The sequence below is a fragment of the Lolium rigidum genome, chromosome 3 (genome assembly GCF_022539505.1).
Source record: "Lolium rigidum isolate FL_2022 chromosome 3, APGP_CSIRO_Lrig_0.1, whole genome shotgun sequence".
NCBI lineage: Eukaryota > Viridiplantae > Streptophyta > Magnoliopsida > Poales > Poaceae > Lolium > Lolium rigidum.
The window spans coordinates 269,917,288-269,942,980 of record NC_061510.1 but is presented as its reverse complement, the minus strand read 5'-3'; the positions used below and the strand labels follow the sequence as shown (position 1 = coordinate 269,942,980).

At 43.7% G+C, this 25,693-nt stretch overlaps 1 protein-coding gene and 1 pseudogene across 1 annotated transcript; one reads left to right on the top strand and one right to left on the bottom strand.

Annotated features, from left to right (window-relative positions):
• Positions 1-1,275: 1,275 nt before the first annotated feature.
• On the bottom strand, positions 1,276-2,604 carry LOC124699476 (annexin-like protein RJ4). Its single transcript, XM_047231777.1, has 5 exons — positions 2,529-2,604; positions 2,284-2,429; positions 1,983-2,201; positions 1,676-1,891; positions 1,276-1,596 (listed from the first exon to the last, which is right to left on the bottom strand). The coding sequence occupies exons 1-5, from the start codon at positions 2,602-2,604 to the stop codon at positions 1,303-1,305; spliced, it is 951 nt and encodes a 316-aa protein (XP_047087733.1). The 3' UTR covers positions 1,276-1,302.
• A 13,196-nt stretch (positions 2,605-15,800) lies between these two features.
• Positions 15,801-23,247, top strand: LOC124696505 (annotated as a pseudogene).
• The last annotated feature ends 2,446 nt before the right edge of the window (positions 23,248-25,693 follow it).

Here is a 25,693-nt window from a genome sequence, read left to right as displayed (position 1 = left end):
ATTCTTTTTGCAAAGTATGAATGTTGCATCTCAGGAGTTTGTGTGAAACCACATCACAAGAATATGAAACAAACTATGATGAGGACAATCTTGATTTGGATGATGAGGGATTCTTGGATGAAAAGCCTAGGAGAAGAACCTATCACTTCACCGTGGTGGAAGACAAATTGATTTGTTTGGCATGGAAGAAGGTGGTGGGGCTAGACCCAGCCGTCAGCACCGAGCAACCGAAAGATACCTATTGGATGCGGATGAAGGAGTAATTCGATGCATGCAGTGAGAGTGACAATGATCAAACGATAGCTTCTATCGATGGTCCACAATATCCAAGGATTGCCAAAAGTGGTCGTCGTGCTTGGTACGTGTTAATCTCTTGACCCCAAGTGGGGCAAATAACCAACACTAGGTGAATGTTTGCACTCTATTCTTCATCAATTCATTTTTCCGTTGTCTTGGATGTGGCTAATTATTTTTTCTATTGTGATATGTAGAACAACATTGCACAAAGTTTATACAAGGGAAGAGTGCTGAAGGGATCAAGAGGGACAAGAAATGCAAATGATTAACTTGCATCATTGTTGGACGAAGCTTGAAAATGACGAGAAGTAACATGAGATTCCTAGGAGGAACTCCAAGGCTGCCTCGTCAGTGATCTTCGCCACCGTGGATTCCACCGAGGAAATGTGCTGCCTGAACGTGCTGGCGTTTCTTTCTAGCGAAATCTGCCAGAGGACCAGGAGACTCCAAGAGCGAACACGAGAAGCCTCCGCCGCCGGGAGCCCAGCGGAGAGGCTTGCTAGCCAGCCCACGGACCTAGGGGACACACCCCAGCTCAGGGGATCCCCACCCTCGCCCAAATCTGGCGTGCGTGCGGGCAGTCGATGAAGAGATGCATGCTAGTCTCCAGGTTGCGCATGCAAAGGGGGCAGAAGTACCCATTCGGCCATTGCCTAGCGAGCAATCTGTCCGCCGTCATCAAGCGGTTCTGCACAGAGTTAGGACTTAGGAGTCATTTCGCTTTGGATCCTCTTCGGCCACCCAAAATTCAACTAATCAAGTCTCAGAAAAACAATAGATGTACGGTTCTGTTAAGATTGCCGTGGATGAATGGGCTTTCAACTTTTTCCCTTTCGTGCTACTTATTCTGTATGCAGCAAAAGAAATACATATCATTTATTCACTAGCACGTACGAACGTGCCGGTTAACGACTAGCCTCATATAATTTAGATACTGCAGAGTCTTAACCAGAGAAGATAGTAGTAACAGCAGAGATCTTGTTCTTGGATGCATGCATCCATGGTTTACTGGCTCCCAACAAGAGCCATGATGAAGGTCTTGTAGTCACCAGAGGTTTCCTTGGCGACGGCTTGCTCCAAGGTAACCGAGGCCCTCTTGTGGAACTCCTCCTTGATGTCCCTGAGGTCATTCTCGGCGTGCATCACCACCACCCGGGTCAGGCTCTCCTCGTCGGTCCCTGAGCTGCGCATCGCACTCCTCAGAACCTTGACCAGGTACTTGTTCGTATCGGCGATGCACCTCGCCGCGATCCGCAGGGCGCGCGTGTAGCCCGTGGGATCCTCTCCATGGAGCAAGGCCTACCCATGGATAACATGCAAGTTATTGACCACATTATCGAATTAATTGAGCCAAAGTCTGAGGAAATCTAAGTGAGACCTTGGTGACGGTGGTGCTGTGCTCGTCACTGAAGTAGTTGAATGTGGCCACCAGCTGGGCCTTGCTTCTGGTGCCCAGAATCCTAGTGAGCTCCCCGTGATCCGTTATGCTGCCGTTTCCCACGGCCTTGTGGATGATCTTCGCCTCCGATTTCGCTAGTCCGCCGTTCACCTCGTCGCCGTCGTACCTGTAAGTGCCCACTAGAGCAAGCAAGAGCTGACAGAAAAGGCCTCCGTAATGATTTTCTGGAAAAACGATCGCGGAACAGAAGATGGAAGTGTTTTCATTTGATAATCATCGATCTTACATCACGGAGATTTCCCGTGGCAACAGCGGCGACGTCTTCCTCCAGGGAGCGCTTGTAGAGGGCATGGTAGGCCTGCTTCAATTTGAGGAGCTCGGCGGGTGAGTTGGCACACGCGATCTCCACGATGACGGGGTACTCTTCGTCTATGCATTTCGTGGCAGCGTTGGCGATCACGGCCTGCCTCTCCACAGGATCAAGTATCCAGTAGCTCATCGCTGTCTGTAACACACTCATTAGCTAGTTCATTCAGAAAACAAAAACGACTGAACCCATCTGAATATCTGTAGAAATGTTTTGTCACCTGAAAATCACCGGAAAGTTCTGACTGGAGTCGCTGGGTGAGGCTCTCATTGTACTTCTCTTCGTACGCCAGCCGGATCAGCTTCCTCTGGGCCGCGTCCCGGTGAGCTAGTATGTAGATAACTGCCTGCTCGTCGGTACCCCATCCTGAACCGCATAAAAATTTATAAAGTCACCACACATTTCTATGATCCAAGAGACAAATGCAAAAAAGAAAAGAAGTTCTTTTTACGAGTGTGGGAAAACCTTGAAAGGCCTTCATGAGTGCCTCAGCATCTTCAACCGGAGAAGGGACAACTTGAGGGACTGTAATCGTTGCCATCACTCACGTTCCTCTCCTGCAAACTCTATTTTCAGCAACACAGAAACTGCGTTGGCATTATATAGAAGTGATCTCTGAAACAACCAAAATATTGGTAACCGTGGATGAAAACGAATGGTAATTCAACGTTACTCCGTACGGAGTATTAACCATGTAATTAAGAAACCCCTATAAACCATGTAATTAAGAAACCCCTATAAACCATGTAATTAAGACTGTAAGTTACAACTATGGCTGGTCTAACATACGGTACTGTACGGTATATAGAAGGATGTCAAAAAGGGCCAATTAATTCTGCATGCAGACAATATGAATCATATACTCGACCAGGGCCTATTCGCTGCCCACCGTCAATCTCACCTGTTCACCTCATGGCATCATCCGTTCCACACTGTCCCATCCGAGACGAGCAGCTACAACATGATGGTTTTTCCCTTTTTTGTGTGGGAAAAACATGAAGGACTTCCGTGGTTTGAAGGCATCAAAAGATGAATGACTTCCTCACAAAATTAGAGGGTTACAAGCAAGGCTAAATTTGCTCATCCGTCAGCGAAATTACTGCCCTTGGCAGATTGTATAAAACGTTCCGGTTTCAGGTTTAAAACTTGTTCAGCATGATTTAGGGGATGTAAAATCTCGGGGTTCCCTTGCAGGCACAAGCAAGATACATAGAACTTCCGACAACAAGACAAAATTTAAGATTAAAGGTGTCACTACAACCATTCAGCGGTGTATGGAAGCGCTGTGATTACCCTCACTTGACGGTATGATAAAGCTACTATGCTTAGCTGTAAAACCTATGACCTTTCCAAATTGGTAAGAAACTCATCTTGTTGTAGAGCCAAATAATTGGTAAACAACTCATTGCCTTGTAGAGCTAAATAGTACTGACGGCACTGATTCAGTTCTCTTCTAATATCACACCTGTAATTTGCTTCTACTAAGCCACTTCTGATTGTGAGGGACTGCATCTTGTGTACATGTGTTTTCTTGTCTCACCTAGACACCATGCCAGGCCATGCCTTTAAATACGCATGCTAACTGCTGGACGCCTAGACTCATCTCAAATGTAAGATATCATGCTTAGGAAATGAGCACAAATGCATAATCTCTCAAGGAAAGAGCGTCGGGCCGTTTGTCGTGCAAAATTATGACAAAGCTTCAAGTGAAGACACGCGCATACATTTGTTAGCATTAGCTTGCATGAAAGAAAAAATGATTCAGATTTTAGCTTGTATCTAGCGGATGGGTATGGAAGGATGGCCGCAACCTCTGCTCCTCATCCCGATTGGGATGGAATGTCACTACTACACGGTAGGGATTTAGGGGCACTTCGCCCTGGGGCACTTTGCAAAGTGCCCCTAAATACCCCCCTTTAGAGGCACTTTGGCCAAACTGCCTCTAATGCCCTACCTATTGGGGCAGTTTGGAGAAGTGCCCCAATAGGTGTATACCAATTGGGGTAGTTTCACAAGTGCCCCAATTGGTATACACATATTGGGGCACTTCTCCAAACTGCCCCAATAGGTGTATATCAATTGGGGCAGTTTCACAAGTGCCCCAAATTATGTACACGGAAACAACAGCAAATGCAAGTGCTCAGTTACAAATTCAAACAAAGTTAAAAACAACAAATTATGTCGAGAGAACAGACATAAACATCTTGTAAAACAAACAGAAAATTCAAACACTTTCCTACAAACCATGACATAGAATTTGAAAGCCAAACTAGGTGATAATTTGAACAAGTTTACTGTAGAACATTAAACTAGAACAAGTTTAACCTAAACAAGTTTACTTGATAATCTGAACTAGCTAGTTGCCCCCACTAGTTGATGATCTCAACAAAGTTGAGACTTATGTACTCCTGCATTGGATATATCTTGATCAAAACAGTTGAATCAACTCCAATGTGAGCAGCAGCAACAAAGTCTGTCCAACCATTTTGAAAGCATGTCCAAGGTCCCATTCAATTTTGTAGGTGCAGTCAATAAAGTCTTCTTCTTCTCCTTCTAGGGGTTGGCCATTCCTTGAAAGATTTGCTTTTCCAGAAACTGGGTACCTGTAGCCATCCACAGCCTCACTAGGCATGTACTGACATAAGAGCAAATAATAATTCCTCAGCATCTAATTATTGCATTCAAATGCATGAAAACATGATAATAATTAGCTAGTAGCACAAAACCAAACCAGACAAACTTACCAAGGCTTCAAATTCCTGATTGTCCTCATCCATCTTGTGCACCCAAAAATTCTTCTAATGTTTCAGTTCATAGAATTCATGTTCGGTGACATAAACATCTTTGTAGATTCCAAAAAGAATGGCAGCCATCTCCTGCTCAGTAACTGAATTGATGTCTGTGAATACAGTTCTGTACAGGATGCTCCTTATGGAACTAGGCATATCTCCAACCACTGCAGAAACAGGTGTCATACAATGTCAGTAACATACAGGAATGGCTACAGGTTCAGCAATACTAAATTTAAAACCATGAAGTTGAGCAAGAATATACCAGTTTCTTCAACTACAACTTTCTCAATTTTGTTCTTGTAAACAGTAACATTGAACAAGTTGGACAGTCCATCAAGAGAATCTTCATTGTATTCGAAATGCACAACATCTCCCACTTCTATATCATAAGCCCTAATTAAAGATTTCCAGTAAGGACCACAAATGTATGTCCTCAACCTATCTTTTCTCAGGAACAAATTATATTTGCGGAAATTGGGTGTCCTGGCAACTAGCCAATTCTTCGTGAACTTGTTCAACCTCTCTCTGAAGGAGCAAGGTACATTCTGTAGGTAAACAAAAAGTGTTAACAAAAAGTGTTAAGTTATAAATAATATGATTGGCTACTGTGTCACAATGAATGGAAACCAAATTATCCAGTTTCAACATGTCTATTAATTCATTATTAAATTCTTACCACACCATGTAGGAATCCAGGAACGACGATAACATTGAAATTTGTTGTTTTCCTCTCTACACGGCCACAATTTTCAGAAGGTTGCTCACAGCCAACACAAGTCATTTCGGCCATCACCTACAAACATTATAATTGGAGAGATTTAGGAGATGATGTAAATAAATTTACAATTTATGCATGCACATGTCCGTTTACAGTATGTAGTCATAATAAAATAGGAGAGCACGGTACATAATGGAGAGCTATGGTCTGCTTCAGCGATCATCGGGTGGTGTCCTGGGCCAACTTCACCAGTTCGGGACTAGCTTCCTCCACGCCGTCGGCTCCATCTCCGACAGCCACGAGATGCGTCCGACAGCCACAAGGTGGTCCATGCAATCTAACTTTGTGTTGTGTCTAACATGCGTCTAACACATGTTTGTATGTGTTGGCAATTAATTAAATCGAACTAGGGAGAAAATAACATTAGGCCTCATGCATCACTTACGAATGAACCTGACAAAACTAACATTACTCCTTAAATCCTTCAAACTTAAAAGTCTGAACTACTAGAAAAAAGAAGTTGTAATAAATCTGACAGTACGAGAACTTGTTCAACCTCTCTCTGAATGAACAAGGTACATTCTGTAGGTAAAACAAACATTCTATAGTTATCACTATAGTAACTGATAGCTGTCCAAGTAATAGAATGAAGCTACGGTTGCAGTAGTATGGACTCCCTAAAACTGCTCATTGCTTGGAGTGGTAGACAAATCATGGTGACTAAGAAAAGTACTTGGAGTATAGAATAAGGGGAGAGATATATGTTTCTGCTCACCTTGCATCTTGGTTTCTTCACATCTGAACGAGGGCATAAGCGGAAGGCCTTGTGCGCCTTCCATTCGGTAAGGAGGGCTGGCGAGAAGAGGCCGAAATACGTGGCCGCACGGGTGCGCCTAGAGGCATGGAGGTGACGGAGAGCAAGCGGAGGAAGCCTGAGCGGCGTCTCATCGATGCGCGGCGGCTTCGGTAGCTGCCGGTGACAGCTGAACCGGCAGGGGAGGACGGGTTCTCGAGGTCGAGGACAGAAGAGAGAGGGCGTGAGGGTCAAATCGAGAAGAGGGATCGACGGAGGAGTCCGCGGAGAGGCGGTGCCAGAGAGCGGTGGCGCCGGAGACGGCCGGCAACCGGCCGGAGCAGGGTGGCGGCATCATCGCGAGGAGAAGGGAAGTGAATAGAGTGGGGTGCCAGGTGGCCGAGCACGAGAGAAATGAGAGGAGAGAGAGTGGGGGTGCTCGGTCGGGTCGGTTTGAACCAAACCATTGGAGCTAGGTCTTGACCCAACTCTAGCCGGAATGGGTCCCGACCAAACCTGGCCAACGACCGTGCCGTTAGCATGCCGGCACGGTAAGAGCATCTCCACTAGCGGCTTTCAAATAGGCGCCGACAGATGTGCCGACACTGCTATATGGGGGACGCCGGTAGAGCATCCTCTATTTTAAGGTAATTCTCCCGCCTGACGAGGCACATTGCCTCGCACCAGGCTAAGGATGAACAAGCCGTGTTGATCCAAACGCGGATTAGATTCAACTCCGGCAATGAGGTACATAACTTCTTCTATAATCAAGAGCAACAAAGAATTTGCCTTGGTAAACTAATTGCTTCAAATGATTTACCTCTTGGTTTTGTAATTCTCCCACCTTTGCCGAATATATTCGGAAGTTCCATACTCCTACTTTCACTCCATTTTCTAGACAAACTACATCTAGGGACTTGAAAAAAATATGCAAAGAGAGTCTTAAGCAAATAAAATATGACTTCACTACCTGCACTTTTTTCAGTATCTTTAACATATGATATCTGGAGTGGTAGGGCTAAACAAGACTACATTAGCGTGGTTTCCATATTAGCTAAGGATGTGCTATCGGTACCTATCTCAACAGTATCGTCGGATACTTGACGAGAGAAGAACCAGTCTAATCCAAGATACGGTAAGAACACTAATGGTTGTGAAAGGTGGGGAACTAGACAAATGAAGAACCCAACACACCACATGTAACAAAGAACTGGTTGCCGCGTTCGAACACATTGGCATTGACGACGAAGAAGAATAGGTTTTTTTTTCTTTTTATGTAATTTTCTTATTGTTTATATAATTTTCTTATTTTTCTGTAACTTGTAGAGCATGCTGTACTGTTTCCCTCTCAGGGATGGATGGTTTTAATGAGGCAGCACAACATATAATAAAGCTCAAATTTATTCCAAAATATTTGTCTCATTTCTTATTTTTCTGTAATTGTTTCGAATTTTCTAAAGCAGTTTGGGCCAAAACAGGTACAACGTGCTAAAATGGCCCAACAGTGCTAACGTGCCGCGGGCCTGTATGTCAAGCCCATGTGCAAGGTTTGACTCCCGACCCTACCTCTCTCTCTCTGACCCTATCCTCGCACGCGCCCCTCGATCCTCTTCCCCACGGCAATGCCGCCGCCGCCTCCGCCGCCGGCTGCAACCCCGGCCGGTACCTGCCGCATCCGCCGCCATCGTTGACCGGTGAAACTCCAGCGTCTCTCCTCTGCCACTTTCCCCGCTGCCACGATGGACGCCCGTGCCCGCACGAGCGGCTACGCGAAACCCTAGCCGTGGGGCTCTCCTCGCAGCTTGGGCTCGCCGGCATCTCTCCTCGTAGCTTGGGCTCGCCGGCGCTGTTCCAGCTACCTCCCGCCGATACCGGCGCCCCGGAGTGACGCCTCTATGGACCCCTCCGCTGGATCCATGCCTCAGCACCACCCTACAACAATCAAGCGCGCGTGCTCGCGAAACCCTAGCCGTGGGGCTCGGGCTCGCAGCATGGTGCCCGCGCCCGCGCCACCACTACTCCCTTCGTCGACCACGAGTTTCCCTACTTCCCTAGTCTCCTGCTACCCGACATCGCCGACTACCACCTGTTGTTGTCGCCTAGGTGGCCGGGGCCCTGATACGTCTCCAACGTATCGATAATTTCTTATGTTCCATGCTACTTTATTGATGATACCTACATGTTTTATGCACATTATATGTCATATTTATGCATTTTCTGGAACTAACCTATTAACAAGATGCCGAAGAGCCGATTGCTTGTTTTACGCTGTTTTTGGTTTCAGAAATCCTAGTAAAGAAATATTCTCGGAATTGGACGAAACTTTCGCCCGGGGTCCTATTTTTGCACGAAGCTTCCGGAAGACCGAAGACCTAACGAAGTGGGGCCACGAGGCAGCCGGGGGGTGGCCGGCGCGGCCCAAGCCCTGGCCGCGCCGACCTATCCCCTGGGCCCCTCGTGTGGCCCCTCGCGTTGACCCTCCGCCTACTTAAAGCTTCCGTCGCGAAAACCCCGAGTACCGAGAGCCACGATACGGAAAACCTTCCGGAGACGCCGCCGCCGCGAATCCCATCTCGGGGGATTCGGGAGATCGCCTCCGGCACCCTGCCGGAGAGGGGATTCATCTCCCGGAGGACTCTACACCGCCATGGTCGCCTCCGGAGTGATGAGTGAGTAGTTCACCCCTGGACCATGGGTCCATAGCAGTAGCTAGATGGTCGTCTTCTCCTTGTTGTGCTTCATTGTTGGATCTTGTGAGCTGCCTAACATGATCAAGATCATCTATCTGTAATACTATATGTTGTGTTTGTCGGGATCCGATGGATAGTGAGTACTATGATTATGGTGATTATCAATCTATTGTTTATGTGTTGTTTATGATCTTGCATGCTCTCCGTTATTAGTAGAGGCTCTGGCCAAGTTTTTGCTCTTAACTCCAAGAGGGGGTATTTATGCTCGATAGTGGGTTCATGCCTTCATTGACACCTGGGATCGTGACGAGTAGGTTCTAAGGTTGTGATGTGCTTGTTGCCACTAGGGATAAAACATTGATGCTATGTCTAAGGATGTAGTTGTTGATTACATTACGCACCATACTTAATGCAATTGTCCGTTGCTTTGCAACTTAATGCTGGAGGGGTTCGGACGATAACTCGAAGGTGGACTTTTTAGGCATAGATGCGAGTTGGATGGCGGTCTATGTACTTTGTCGTAATGCCCAATTAAATCTCACTATATTTATCATATCATGTATATGCATTGTTATGCCTTTCTCTATTTGTCAATTGCCCGACTGTAATTTGTTCACCCAACATGCTTTTATCTTATGGGAGAGACGCCTCTAGTGAGCTGTGGATCCCGGTCCTATTCTTTACATAGCATACAATTTACTGCAATACTTGTGTTTTATTATTTTCTTGCAAACATCTTCCACTCGATACGCTTAATCCTTTGTTACAGCAAGCCGGTGAGATTGACAACCTCACTTGTTTCGTTGGGACAAAGTACTTGGGTTGTGTTGTGCAGGTTCCGCGTTGGCGCCGGAATCCCTGGTGTTGCGCCGCATCACATTTCGCGACCATCAACCTTCAACGTGCTTCTTGGCTCCCTACTGGTTCGATTAAACCTTGGTTTCTTTCTGAGGGAAAACTTGCTACTTGTGCGCATCATACCTTCCTCTTGGGGTTCCCAACGAACGTGTGAGTTACACGCCATCAAGCATCTTTTTCTGGCGCCGTTGCGGGGAGATCAAGACACGCTGCAAGGGGAGTCTCCACTTCTCAATCTCTTTACTTTGTTTTTGTCTTGCTTTATTTTATTTACTACTTTGTTTGCTGCACTAAATCAAAACACAAAAAAATTAGTTGCTAGTTTTACTTTATTTACTGTCTTGCTCTCTATATCAAAAACACAAAAAAAATTAGTTACTTGTCTTTACTTTATTTGCCTAGTTTACTTTTTGCTTATTTCATCATGCTTAATCCTAAGCTTACTTTGGAAGAGATACCGGTAGGACGAGGGTGTATCATTGGAAGAGATAATATAGAAGAATTTTTCACCCATGTTAGTATGGATGAAGATTTTGAAGATATACCATTATTAAAAACTGCTCCTACTTATGAAAGTGCTTCTGCCTGTTTGATACACATGTTAGAAACTAGATTTGTTAATCTCAATCCCATAATACAACATATGTTTCTTACACTTTCGGATATGGAGATGGGGGAAAAGAGAAATTTTGTTTTAAAAGTCCTCGTTAGAGAATTTGAGGATATAGTTAAAGAAGCTAGAAAAGTTTTTATTAAGCATAAGAGGCTTGGTTTCTTTCCTAATTTTAAACAAATACTTGAAAAGATGGATATGGATAGAATTAAGTATACTAATAATGTTAATGATGGTAGGGAAATTAAAGCGCCAATACCTAGTAAACTACTAGGGATGCATGAAGCTTTGGAAAATAACTATGCTTGGCTTGTTCCTGAAAATTTGTTTGATGAGAATAGTAAGCCTAGGAGCAATGAGAGAGGAGTTACTTATATAGACCAGATACAATGCATTGTTGAGAAAACTCCCAGCTCCCAAGGTAATGAAGTTGATGCTTCTACTCTCGATAATACTTGATTTGCACTTTCTGCGCCTAGCTGAAAGGCGTTAAAAAAAGCGCTTATGGGAGACAACCCATGTTTTTACCTACAGCAATTTTTTGTTTTGTTGAGTCTTGGAAGTTGTTTACTACTGTAGCAACCTCTCCTTATCATGTTTTTGTGCCAAGTAAAGTTTCTATGTCAAAGTTGATGTTATATTTGGGATTACTGCGCAGAAACAGCATTGCTGTCTGTCACGAATCTGGGCACAGTCCTCTGTAGAAAATTCGAAAAAATCTGCCAATTTACGAGCGTGATCCTCAGATATTTACGCAACTTTCATTAGTTTTGAGTTTTTCCATTTGAGCAAGTCTGGTGCCATCTTTAAATTCGTCTTTACGGACTGTTCTGTTTTTGACAGATTCTGCCTTTTATTTCGCATTGCCTCTTTTGCTATATTGGATTTATTTCTTTGATCCACTAATGTCCAGTAGCATTATGCAATGTCCAGAAGTGAAAATAATGATTGTGTCACCTCTGAATGTGTGAATTATTAATTGTGCACTAACCCTCTAATGAGTTTGCTTGAAGTTTGGTGTGAAGGAAGTTTTCAAGGGTCAAGAGAGGAGTATGATATACTATGATCAAGAGGAGTGAAAGCTCTAAGCTTGGGGATGACCCCGTGGTTCACCCCTGCATATTTTAAGAAGACTCAAGCGTCTAAGCTTGGGGATGCCCAAGGCATCCCCTTCTTCATCGACAACATCATCAGGTTCCTCCCCTGAAACTATATTTTTATTCAATCACATCTTGTGTTCTTTACTTGGAGCGTCGGTTTGTTTTTGTTTTTGTTTTTGTTTGAATAAGATGGATCCTAGCATTCACTTTGTGGGAGAGAGACACGCTCCGCTGTTGCATATGGACACATGTGTCCTTAGGCTTTACTCATAATGTTCAAGGCGAAGTTTCTTCTTCGTTAAATTGTTATATGGTTGGAATTGGAAAATGCTACATGTAGTAATTCTAAAATGTCTTGGATAATGTGATACTTGGTAATTGTTGTGCTCATGTTTAAGCTCTTGCATCATATACTTTGCACCCATTAATGAAGAAATACATAGAGCTTGCTAAAATTTGGTTTGCATATTTGGTTTCTCTAAGGTCTAGATAATATCTAGTATTGAGTTTTGAACAACAAGGAAGACAGTGTAGAGTCTTATAATGTTTACAATATGTCTTTTATGTGAGTTTTGCTGCACTTGTTCATCCTTGAGTTTGCTTCAAATAACCTTGCTAGCCTAAACCTTGTATCGAGAGGGAATACTTCTCATGCATCCAAAATCCTTGAGCCAACTACTATGCCATTTGTGTCCACCATAACTACCTACTACATGGTATTTCTCCGCCATTCCAAAGTAAATTGCTTGAGTGCTACCTTTAAAATTCCATCATTCACCTTTGCAATATATAGCTCATGGGACAAAATAGCCTTAAAAACTATCGTAGTATTGAATATGTACTTATGCACTTTATATTTTATTAAGTTGCTTGTTGCGCGATAACCATGCTTATGGGGAACGCCATCAACTATTGTTGAATATCATGTGAGTTGCTATGCATGTCCGTCTTGTCTGAAGGTCTATCATTTTAGTGGTTGGAGCATGCAAAATTGTTAGAGAAGAACATTGGGCCGCTAACTAAAGCCATGAACCATGGTTGAAGTTTCGGTGTTGGACATATATCCTCAATCTCATATGAGAACAATAATCATTGCTACATGCTTATGCATTTAAGAGGAGTCCATTATCTGTTGTCCATGTTGTCCCGGTATGGATGTCTAAGTTGAGAATAATCAAAAGCGAGAAATCCGAAATGCGAGCATTCTCCTTAGACCTTTGTACGAGGCGGCATGGAGGTACCCCTTTGTGACACTTGGTTGAAACATGGCATGCGAAGATCCGGTAGTCCAAGTTAAGTAGGACGAGGTGCGGGCACTATTAGTATACTATGCATGAGGCTTGCAACTTGTAAGATATAATTTTCATAACTCATATGCTTTATTACTACCGTTGACAAAATTGTTTCATGTTTTCAAAATAAAAGCTCTAGCACAAATACAGCAATCGATGCTTTCCTCGTTGAAGGACCATTCTTTTACTTTTATTGTTGAGTCAGTTTACCTATCTCCTTCCACCTAAGAAGCAAACACTTGTGTGAACTGTGTATTGATTCCTACATATTTGCATATTGCACTTGTTATATTACTTTATGTTGACAATATCCCTGAGATATACATGTTATAAGTTGAAAGCAACCGCTGAAACTTAATCTTCCTATGTGTTGCTTCAACACCTTTACTTTGATTTATTGCTTTATGAGTTAACTCTTATGCAAGACTTATTGATGCTTGTCTTGAAGTACTATTCATGAAAAGTCTTTGTCATATGATTCAGTTGTTTACTCATGTCATTACCTTTGCTTTGATCGCTGCATTCATTTCATATGTTTACAAATAGTATGATCAAGATTATGATGGCATGTCACTTCAGAAATTATCTTTGTTATCGTTTTACCGCTCGGGACGAGCGAGAACTAAGCTTGGGGATGCTGATACGTCTCCAACGTATCGATAATTTCTTATGTTCCATGCTACTTTATTGATGATACCTACATGTTTTATGCACATTATATGTCATATTTATGCATTTTCCGGAACTAACCTATTAACAAGATGCCGAAGAGCCGATTCTTGTTTTACGCTGTTTTTGGTTTCAGAAATCCTAGTAAAGAAATATTCTCGGAATTGGACGAAACTTTCGCCCGGGGTCCTATTTTTGCACGAAGCTTCCGGAAGACCGAAGACCTAACGAAGTGGGGCCACGAGGCAGCCAGGGGGGTGGCCGGCGCGGCCCAAGCCCTGGCCGCGCCGACCTATCCCCTGGGCCCCTCGTGTGGCCCCTCGCGTTGACCCTCCGCCTACTTAAAGCTTCCGTCGCGAAAACCCCAGTACCGAGAGCCACGATACGGAAAACCTTCCAGAGACGCCGCCGCCGCGAATCCCATCTCGGGGGATTCGGGAGATCGCCTCCGGCACCCTGCCGGAGAGGGGATTCATCTCCCGGAGGACTCTACACCGCCATGGTCGCCTCCGGAGTGATGAGTGAGTAGTTCACCCCTGGACCATGGGTCCATAGCGGTAGCTAGATGGTCGTCTTCTCCTTGTTGTGCTTCATTGTTGGATCTTGTGAGCTGCCTAACATGATCAAGATCATCTATCTGTAATACTATATGTTGTGTTTGTCGGGATCCGATGGATAGTGAGTACTATGATTATGGTGATTATCAATCTATTGTTTATGTGTTGTTTATGATCTTGCATGCTCTCCGTTATTAGTAGAGGCTCTGGCCAAGTTTTTGCTCTTAACTCCAAGAGGGGGTATTTATGCTCGATAGTGGGTTCATGCCTTCATTGACACCTGGGATCGTGACAGTAGGTTCTAAGGTTGTGATGTGCTGTTGCCACTAGGGATAAAACATTGATGCTATGTCTAAGGATGTAGTTGTTGATTACATTACGCACCATACTTAATGCAATTGTCTGTTGCTTTGCAACTTAATACTGGGAGGGGTTCGGACGATAACTCTGAAGGTGGACTTTTTAGGCATAGATGCAGTTGGATGGCGGTCTATGTACTTTGTCGTAATGCCCAATTAAATCTCACTATATTTATCATATCATGTATATGCATTGTTATGCCTTTCTCTATTTGTCAATTGCCCGACTGTAATTTGTTCACCCAACATGCTTTTATCTTATGGGAGAGACGCCTCTAGTGAGCTGTGGATCCCGGTCCTATTCTTTACATAGCATACAATTTACTGCAATACTTGTGTTTTATTATTTTCTTGCAAACATCTTCCACTCGATACGCTTAATCCTTTGTTACAGCAAGCCGGTGAGATTGACAACCTCACTGTTTCGTTGGGACAAAGTACTTGGGTTGTGTTGTGCAGGTTCCGCGTTGGCGCCGGAATCCCTGGTGTTGCGCCGCATCACATTTCGCGACCATCAACCTTCAACGTGCTTCTTGGCTCCTACTGGTTCGATTAAACCTTGGTTTCTTTCTGAGGGAAAACTTGCTACTGTGCGCATCATACCTTCCTCTTGGGGTTCCCAACGAACGTGTGAGTTACACGCCATCAGGCCCCTCCCCACCGTGGTGCGGTGGTAGGCTGCAGCTTCCCGCCCCTCTTCTTCAGCGACCTCGATAGCTTCCTCCACGGCTACTACCACTGTGAGCTATTTCTTCTCCCTCCATCTCTCTTGTGCACTGTGATGGTTCGGCAAGGAGCTGTGGTTAGTTTTAGGTTTAGGATTATGGCGATTATCTCCTGAACAAGTGTGTGTTGTCATGTTGCTGATACATGACCGTGGTGATGTTCTGATTAGGTTCTAGCTGTTGGTATTCTAGTGAATGGATAATTGATTGGTTAATAGGGTCCTGGTTACTTCTAATTGGTATTGTAGTAGATCAGATGCTCTAATGATTTCTTGTACTGATATGTACTTTTCCTAGTATGAATCATGAAATAGAATTTTGTTTGACAGGTTTGTACTTGCTAGTTCACTTGTATTAGCTAGAGATGCCCTGGTTAGGCTCTAGCTGTTGTGGTATGTATGCATAGATGCTCTACTTAATCCATAGGAATATATAGTGTATAATTAAGCTATGCACACACTCATTTCATCAAGTAAATGTGTAGTGAGTGCAAAAGTGACCATTAATCATCCTAGATCGACTTCTGTTTCATTTTGGGAGACGAGCTGAGAGGGGAGGGACGAGCGGAGGGATGGGGCGGTGGGACGGTTCCTTGGGCATGGCGCTCTCCTCGATCACCATGGAGGGGGTCACGAGGCGGTACCATGGTGGGGGTAGCGGGCGCATGGTGAGTGTCCGCCATGATTCTGTTCGTTTCGGTGGGCGTTCACTTTAGCGAGTTAAGTTGGGTTGGGCTGGCGGCGCCGTGGTCAGCCCGTTCCCACTTGGAGGCCTAGCAACATATAGCTCTTCTTCCCTTTATACAAATAACAGTAACTAGAAGATTTAGGAGTACTAGAACACTGAAGATGATATTTTCTTCACATTTCTTAAATCTTTTCCTAGGAACAAATTCCTTAGCAAACATCAGCTCTTCAATGCTTTACTGGGAAGAGGGAGTATCTTGAGTTTCCACATTATCAGGAGTCCATGGTTGCATGATTTATGTGTCAATTCAAGTTTAGGTAGACAACATTTAGTTAGCCAATCGTAGATCACCTGAGGATGAGTTGATCCGTGCACCAAGAATCAGTATATATACTGTCCTTTTTATTCATTCATTTCTGCTTTGTTCTAATAGGGCTATTTTACCTGTAGAGCTCTTGGTTCAGCAACGATTTAGTGAGAGATTGTTCTAATAGGGGCTGCAGGGTTGACAGATACGGTCAGTGTTCGTCATGTTTTATTTTCACCATGCCTGAGTTGCCCTTGTTCTTGACTTATAATAAACCTATATAATGTGAATTTGGGATGTAACAAACATTTGTGCTCAGAAACTTTGGGTAGTAGCTGGGATGGCCTTCAGAGCACTTTGTGTTTTGAGCTAGAAATTTAGTGCCAGTGTGGGATGTGTATTCTAATTCCAGGTGAATATTTAGGCAAGGTAAACTGCCTTCCGGGCCCAACCCTATTAAATTCACTGAGAAATTCAACTGGTAGTTCTGGGTATCTAGATGTGCATGAAATTTACTGATGGTTTCACTGGTTGAGTTCTGGAAGGGTAGCTTACTAATTTGGAAGGACGCCAATATTTAGCAGTTGTTATTCAGAGCAAACGATTTTGGACCAACCAAAAATTGCAATGTGGCAACTTATTTTAGCTTGTTTTGATGGCAATTGCCATCCACCGTCCGCTTGGACGGCTGGCAATTTTCCATTAGGAATTGGTAAACTAACTGTATGCTGAATGTTTGTCTTGTACAAACAAGCTGGCGAAACAAGTTGTTTCCTCGTTCTTGGCGGAATACCCTGACCTGCCTCTCAGGCAAGGTGGTGCACAAGGGTCTTATTCATGGCATGGAATCTCACCCGCAACGGCCATATTAGATATTAGCAAGAACTTTTTGAGAGAGTTTAGCTTGGGTCCAGTTTTCTTAGAATAGGTGTAGGGTAATCCGTGTGGCGCAAGTCAAACTCCGTGTCACTACCTATGGATCACGGAGGCGGAGCACAGGGCAGCGGTGGTGATGGCAGCTATGTTGGTCGGTGGTTGTTCATCAGGATACAGGGACACAGAAGGTGATAATTGAGAGAATACTAGACGTGATAGGGCCAACAATTGTTTGTGATTCCAGATATGGTGATTATGTACCTGATGCGGCCACTTCAATTTGTTGATTTCAGTATAATCACGTCCAGGGATTGATAAGACAAGAAAGCTGTAGTGGAAAGTTTTGTGTTTGTTTAAGCTTAAAATATAACAAGCCAGAAAAGTTATGGAACCTTATGAGTTTACCATGTCGGTGTGTATTTGATTATGATGTGAATTTTGGGCTATGAATTCCAATGTGAGCCAGAGTTGGTAAAAGAGTAGAGTTTGCATGTTCTTGATATGGTTGTTAAATCTGGAATCTGCAATAAGATTTGGGCTAGAGCATAAGAAACCATTAATGTTAAAGAGATTTTCTTGTTCTTCTGTGACATCTTATATTGCATACTTGGGTAGATCTTATTGCTTTTTATTGCATTTATGGATATTCCTTTCTGTCGGCCGTTACTTGTAACCGCCTTGTGGTGACTGTTGATAAGTAGGTTTCCAAAAAACCATTTTGTCGACCAAAACTAGATAGAAGTGTTAAATGCAGGACTGACTTAATATTAATATTATTATTCTCACTTTTATTGTATTATTTGCAGGCTATGGCACAAGCCATACCTTACCATCCTAAGGTTCCTGGGCTTTGGATGTATGCAGCAGCATGGGAAGTCGAGCAGAACTTGAATGTTGCTGCAGCACGTGCACTCATGCAGAGTGGTCTCAGATCTTGTCCTGAATCAGAGGATATGTGGATTGAGTATCTTCGGATGGAGCTTACCTATCTTATCAAGCTTAAGGCTCGAAAGGTAGCTCTTGGGGTGGATGTGAAAACACTGCAGAAAAGCAATGGTGATTCAGGTCACTGGAAAGAGGAGAACAAAGAAGTGTTCATGTCACTTGATGAACAAGGTGCTGAGGAGTCTGGCTTGCAGGGAGTTGATTTGGAGGAGAAGGAAGATCTATTTTGGCAGCAAGGGATTCGAACAATTTATCATGGTGCTATGGAAGCTCTTCCATCAAGCTTAACCTTGAGGAAGAAAATTTTAGAGATATTAAATAGTGTTGAGCTCGCACATTCTGAAGAGCTGAGGCTGGAGGTCATGGATGACCTGAAGAGAGATTTCTCTCACGAAGAGGACTACTGGGATTGGTTTGCTAGGCTTCAGCTTAGTGATTCCACTAATTCCTAGAATAAAAAAGAAGCTTTATTGAATAAGTTGAACAAATCAATTCAGGTGAAAACATTGTGCCATCACTTTATTACATCATGGGTTATGAGTGAAAGTCTATCTTTCTTACTTTCTTGAGATGAAAAGGTTACATCTTTTTTTTTCAATTTGCCCTCGCCATCTCTTCTTGCAATGAAATGTTATACTGAGTGGTAGGTCTGCCCCTGACTAGATTAGTATTAAGTTGATGTTCATCTTACGTATTAGTTATCACTATATGCTTGTTGTACAAGTTGTTGTCAGAATTTTAATCTTTCAGCTGGACTTATCCACCAAGTGAATTCCGTCTTTTCCAGCAATGAAATGTTATGCTGAGGGGTAGGTTTGCCCCTGCCTACATTAGTACCAAGTTGATGTTCATCTTAAGTGTTAAGTATCACTATATGCTTGTTGTACAAGTGTTGGTCACAATTTTAATCTTTCATCTGGACTTATCCAGAGTGAATTGCTTATCCTTGCTCTACATATCTGGTAGCTAGTAGTCCTTATTATTCAGTGAGGTTAATTTTTTATATGTGACTATCTATTATGTTCCAAGATATGAATGTCACTAGACACAACATTGTCGATGTTCTAAATACATGTCTTTCAATTCTAGGTGTATGATGAAGCTGTCAGAAAGTTGGCTACTTCCAAAATGTACTCCCTGTATGCAAAATTTTGGTTGGGTGTTATATTCTCCGACAGAGAGGATTCCATCTCATTATTTCAGGATGCTGAGTTTGATGCTTCAGAATTCACTTCATCTATGCTGAAAGTTTATGAAAATGCTGAATCATGTGGATGTCTCGCCGAGGAACTTGCCTGCCAATATGTCTCACTCCTTTTGAGGTTTGGAAGATTTGAGGAAGCTAAGAATCTTGCAGAAAAGCTCTGCAGCGGTCCTCTTTTACAGGCTGCAAATCTGTGGAACCTGAGAGCTTCCATAGAGATAAACTCGCTTGGTACTGCTACTGGCAGTGCTTCCTTTAGTGAGGAGAATCTAAGTTCTCTGTTTGATCTGTTTAATGTTGTACTTCCGAAGTTATCCGTAGCCAAGGCTTAGGGACTGTGGCATACGGTATGTCTTAGCTCTATCTCGTGCTTTCGCAGTGATCATGGTTCCCTAGTTTCTAGCACTTTATTCCCTGGTGCTACTCTAGACCTATGTTGGCAATATTTTGTTTTGCTCCATTTCTAGCGTGAATGTGTGATCATGATTTATTATTTCTATATATATGGTACTATGACACTTTCTTGGTCTTTCTGTTTCATTTGTCAACTTTATATGGGTTTGTATTGTACTTTCTATTGCATTATCTTTATATTGTTCAACTGCTTGCACTGCTCTCTGTAAAAGGTGTGATACTGTTTTCCTTCTGCATTTAATAATAGTTTGTTTGTAATGTGAATTGCAGGCCATGAAATTGTTTTCTCACGATAAGATATATTTTAAAAAGTTGGTGAAGTGTGCAACGTTATCGTTAAGTTTGGCTGGTGGGAGCGATTGTGGAGCTTCAGTCGCTTCTTCTATTGTCGGATGGGTTTTGCAGAAGGATGGTATTAAACAAGCTAGGAAGATGTATAAGAGGTACAGAATTTATGGCCCTTCAGTGATATTGTTTGCAATGCTAATTTGAGTTGCCATTCAGTGATATTTTTGCATGTAATGTCCTCTGTCTGTTTGCCAAAACCTAACATTGGGCCTAACATACTATGAATCAATGGTTTTGTTAATTCAGATATATTATCTGTCTTCATTGTCCCTTTTGGTTACACTTATTTCTGCATTAAAGGTCTAAATCAGATGAGTTTAGTTGATGTTGCCTGCTGGTTGTTGGTTGATTAGACTTGAGAGTTGTTTATGTACTCAGGTAGCATGTTTCTGAAACTTGTGCCTCCATTGCCTGAGGTAGCATGTTTCTGACACTTGCGTTCATGCAGATCTTTGGCTTTACCGCGTCCCAGTCTTAAGTTCTTCCAGTTCTGCATAGAGCTGGAAGCTAACCTTGCATCAACAGGAAGCCATGATGCATTAGTAACTGCACGTAAGCTGTTTGTTTCAGCAATCAACCATTATCAACAAGAACGAGAACTTTGGAGGAAGTACTACAACATGGAGTTGAAGGTATGGTTTACCTATTGCTATTTATTACTTTTCAAGTAACATGTAGGAGCTCTTCCTTTTCATCAAGGAGAAAAACAGCCGACCAATTAATAAGGAAAACTGCTGAAAAAAACATACTGCTAATTAGACATTGTTTTTAGTCACCTGCTCTTGTCTCTTGATTAATTGATTATTTTATGTTTGTTGACATTGCATTTGCACTATACCAACCAGGTGGGAACATCGGAAACATCAAATGCTATCTACTGGCGTGCCCGAAAGGTGCTCAATGACCCCACTGCCCTCCATTCCCCGTCGCTAGCAGCGTGTGCCTGTACTATGTAATATCTATGGTATCCCTCATATTGTTTATATTAGTCTGATTTTCGTTTGCTTAAAGAGTCTTTTTTTGCGAAAGCTTAAAGAGTCATAAATCTATGTTTGATCATATAATAGTGTTCAGTCATATATTGAGTTCCAAATTCTAGGCTTCTTTGTTCAGTGTTCACTTTATGTGCATGTAGACAAGCTTGTTTCTCTGTGTGTGGTTGCAATTTATCCTTAAAAAGAAGCTTGAGAAATAAAACTTGTGATAAGCCATGAAAAGTATGTTAAGTCACGCTCATTCGTACATTATATTTGTGCGACCTCATAGGAGAATAGTGTTGAATGATGTGATTACTTCTGCATTATTGTTCACTGTGCTGGCTCTATTGGACTAGGTGCATTACTGTTTATATTGTCTCTAATTAGATTTTCTGGAACTTTTTCGAAGTGCCTCTAAACAGGGTTTTGGGGCATTTCTTAGAGTTACCTCAATTTATCTTTTGGGGCATTTCTTGGAGTTGCTTCTAATTGTGTTTAGGGGCACATCTGAAACTGCCCTTAAAAACATTTTGGGGCAAATCTCAAACTGCTGCTAAAGACATTTAGAGGAGCATTTCAAACTGCCCCTAAAAACATTTAGAGTCACATCTTAAACTGCCCCTAAAAACCTTTAGAGGCACTTTTCAAACTGCCCCTAAAAACCTTTAGAGGCAAATCTGAAACTGCCCCTAAAAACCTTTAGAGGCACTTTTCAAACTGCCCCTAAAAACCTTTAGAGGCAAATCTCAAACTGCCCCTAAAAACCTTTAGAGGCAAATCTCAAACTGCCCCTAAAAACCTTTAGAGGCACTTTTCAAACTGCCCCTAAAAACCTTTAGTGGCAAATCTCAAACTGCCCCTAAATGTATTTGGGGCATTTCATTCAAAGTGCCCCAAATACATTTAGGGACACAAGCATCCGGGGCACTTTTCATAGTGCCCCTAAAAGTAATTAGGGGCACTTTGGCCACCTATTGGGGCACTTTGAAGTGCCCCTAAACATAGACCGTACAGTAGTGTGTCCGGGTCCGCCCTTCAACGGGTTTTTTTTGTCTGCCCTTCAACGGTTGAGAAGGAATGGATGATACGTTCAACGGAGAAGTTCAACTGAGAAGTCTGCACAGCATTGCACATCCAGTTGCCGTGGGAAGGTCGCGTGACCACCATGGCAATTGGCAACAGTCACTACTCGATCAATACCGAAGGCTCTTTTCTCAGTGTCCATGCGTCGTTCTTGATTGGTGTTTCTGGTTGTCATACGAAACGTGTCTGCTGAACACCTATGACGCTATCTAACCGCCTTCGTAGTTACTGAGTAACTTCAAGAGATCACTGAGTAGTTATTTGCAGAGATATGAGCTTTGTTTGTAGAGATAAAAACATCTCAACCGGCCCGACGCATTTCGACGCTAAAAATGACCGCGCGGGTTCGTTTGTGTCGGGCCGCGGTCACGGAAATTGTTAGCGTATGTATATATCTTTTGTACCCCCTCATGTATTGTACTATGACTCTTGGACTTATAAAGCAAAACTCCACTAGAGGATCATTTAAGTTGTCTATCTTAACATGCAAGCTATGCACATCATCCATTTTATTAGCCATCCAATTGTCCATGCCCCCACTAACATTCATTAATACTCTACATGCAAGCCACATCATCTATTTTTAAGTCATCCAATTATCCACATCATCAACTTTTAGCCGCCAACTACATAACCATTTCAAGTCAGTTTTTTTTTTTGAGTTAGCCTCTTGACTATTTACGCCAATTGAATCATGCATGTTCCTACAAATAACATCTTATTCCAATCAACTTATATCCTTTTGTTTTTTACAAAATAGAGTTATCGGAGAAATTCCCGCTGCAATGCGCGGGGTATCCTTCTAGTATATATAACACCGGAACCCCCACGTGTACGTGTGAGAGGCTTCCCCAAACCCTAGCTACAGTTCTACATGGTATCAGACTTAACCATAGCCGCCATCTTAAACCTAGCCGTCGGCCACGGTCCAATCTCGCTTCCGCTCACCTCCACCATGAACCCCACCTCCGGTGCTCTCGTCTCCGCCACCGCCAGCGCCACCACCTCCGACATGCTCCCGGTTGGCGCTCTCCAAACCACCGCCCGCGTCCTCCTCTCCTTTGACGCGGGCAACTACACAATGTGGGCGATCTACGTCCGCCCCTCCCTCGGACGCGCTAGCCTCATCGGCCACATCGACGGTACCACCGCAACAGCACCGATGGACGGTCCCTAGTTGGCTGACGACTACATTCCTCAACCACCTCCACTACGCCATCGACGAGGACGTCGCCGACATGGTTCTCGCCAGCAACCAGACCGCGTGAGTTGTGGCTCGCCATCGATGATCTCTTCTGTTCCAACAAGGCAAGCAAGGTACCTCGCCCACGACTTCCGCCAACTCGCACAGGGCTCCTCCTCGATCACCGAGTACTGCCGTAGCCAGAAGAACCTCTCTGACGCACTCGCCGATAACGAGTCTCCTGTCACGACCCGCACCCTCGTCCTCAACACCTTGTGTGGGCTCTCCCCTCGGTTCGCCTCTGTTGCCACTGTCATCTCCATGACCGACCCGCTGCCTTCCTTCTTCCGCACACGGAGCATGCTCCTCATGGAAGAGATTCAGCAGGCGAACGCCGCCTCCACCGCCCTCGTCACCCAGACGTGCCCTGCACTGGCAGCGCCTGCCGCGGTGACTCCACCAACTCCAGCCGCCCTCGCAAGCAGAAGACCAAGCAGGGTGGCCGGCCATGCACCACTCTGTACCCGGCTCCAACAGGCACGTGGGTCTGCTTCTCCCCTGGCGCGGGGCAATGGCGCGCTCCCTCGGGTGCGGGGCTATGGTTCCCCCCATCTGGTGCCGAGATTCTGGGCCCCTGCCCGCAGGCCTACACCACCATGACCGCGCCCCTCTACCAGTCGGTGCCATCGTCCTCCACCTTGCCTGCCTGGGACAACGCAGGCCTCATCGCCGCCCTGAACACCCTCTACCAGCAAGGCGGCTGGGTCATGGACTCCGAGGCCACATCTCACATGAACAACGACGAGGGTAACATCTTATTCTCCGCTCCTCTATCCCGACCTCACCGTGTTACCGTTGGCAATGGCACCACCGTGCTGATCTCGTCATCCGGTCACACAGTTTCACACCGTGTTACCATTGGCAATGGCAATGATATATGCCGAGCCTAAAACAACCTGGAGATATTTTCTTTTCCGGGTGATAGTTAGCAGGAGGCAATAATCGGCCGGTCAGAACTTTCCTAAGTTTTGTTGAAGTTCGCAACGATGGGCACCAGATAATCAAATAAACAACAGGGAGACTCTGATTTTGTTCAGAGCTTACAACATGTCATGTCTACTGCCTTTTTTATCAAAACAGATAGATGGTCAACTGCTCGCGTAAGAAACATCGATTTTTTTTCGTGAGTTGATCCCAAACTAATATGGTTGCTTCTACAACTAAATAATACTTGTCTTACTAACTCAGTTCTCTTCTAACATCTCACTGGTGATTTGCTTTGTATATGCACATTGTGGCGAGACCTGCAAGGATGTCACCGACAACCACGGGGCATTGGAAAATGCAATGCAGTCCAAGAATTACTGACTGCATGAAATACGGGTTATTAGCAGGATTAATGCAGAACTATAATTTTTTCCTTGCTTCGACCCGAATTATCAACTTTCAGAGATGCGACAACGGCACACTAACAAAAAAAATTGTACATAATTGTTCCAAAGTCGGTCATGAACAAATGTGGCTGAGAGCAGGTAATGCATGGAGCTATATCACAAGGAGCAACATCTGACGATCTTTGGATTATAGACCACAGCCTTGGTCATATGGCAGTGCAAGGATACAATTGATCTTGCAAGAATGTTGCCACCTACAGCTACAAGGCATTAAACGTTGGAATGCATTTAAGAATTGCTGACTGCATTAGATACAGAGTGTGTTTGCATGCTAAAATATTGATATTTTAAACAAATAATCCGTAGAACAGTGCCATACACAGAAACAAGTTGGTTGTAAAGTCCGTGTGAGCTTGAATACAGAGAACGCCAATCAGAAACTCAGCTGCAACGGGGATGAAGAAGAGAAAGCCTATAACCATATCAAGTCACAAGACAAATGTTCCCCTTGCAGACCTAGATAACACTGATCTTACTAATTCAGTTCTCTTCCAATACCCCATTTGGTAGTTTGCTTCTACTATGCAACTTTTGCGAAGCTTTTGACTCTTTGTCTACATTTTTTACTTGTGTTCTTATTCAGCTGAATACACAGCAAGTTAGTGTATTAAATAACGCATGGTTGCTGGACTAGTCTCACATACATGATGGATGGGCAAGCATAGTCTCTCAGAGAAAAGAAGACCAACGTAAAGAGAATGGGGAAGGGTGTGAGAGTTCGTACAAAACAATGGGAAACTTTAATGGAGGGGACACATCACTAATGGACCAGAGTTTCAACGGAAACTATGTGTTAATAACGAAATGCAGCTAGAATGCAGAAAAAGATGACCTGAAGAACTTTCGAAAGAAAAGCTCAAATAGCTCACTGAAATTCTACTTGACAGTTAGAGACGACAATTGGGTACCATGCAAGAAATTTCGAAAATGTAAAGGTGGAAAATAAACTAAAACTGTCAAGATCAAGCACCAGCCTGGTACCAACC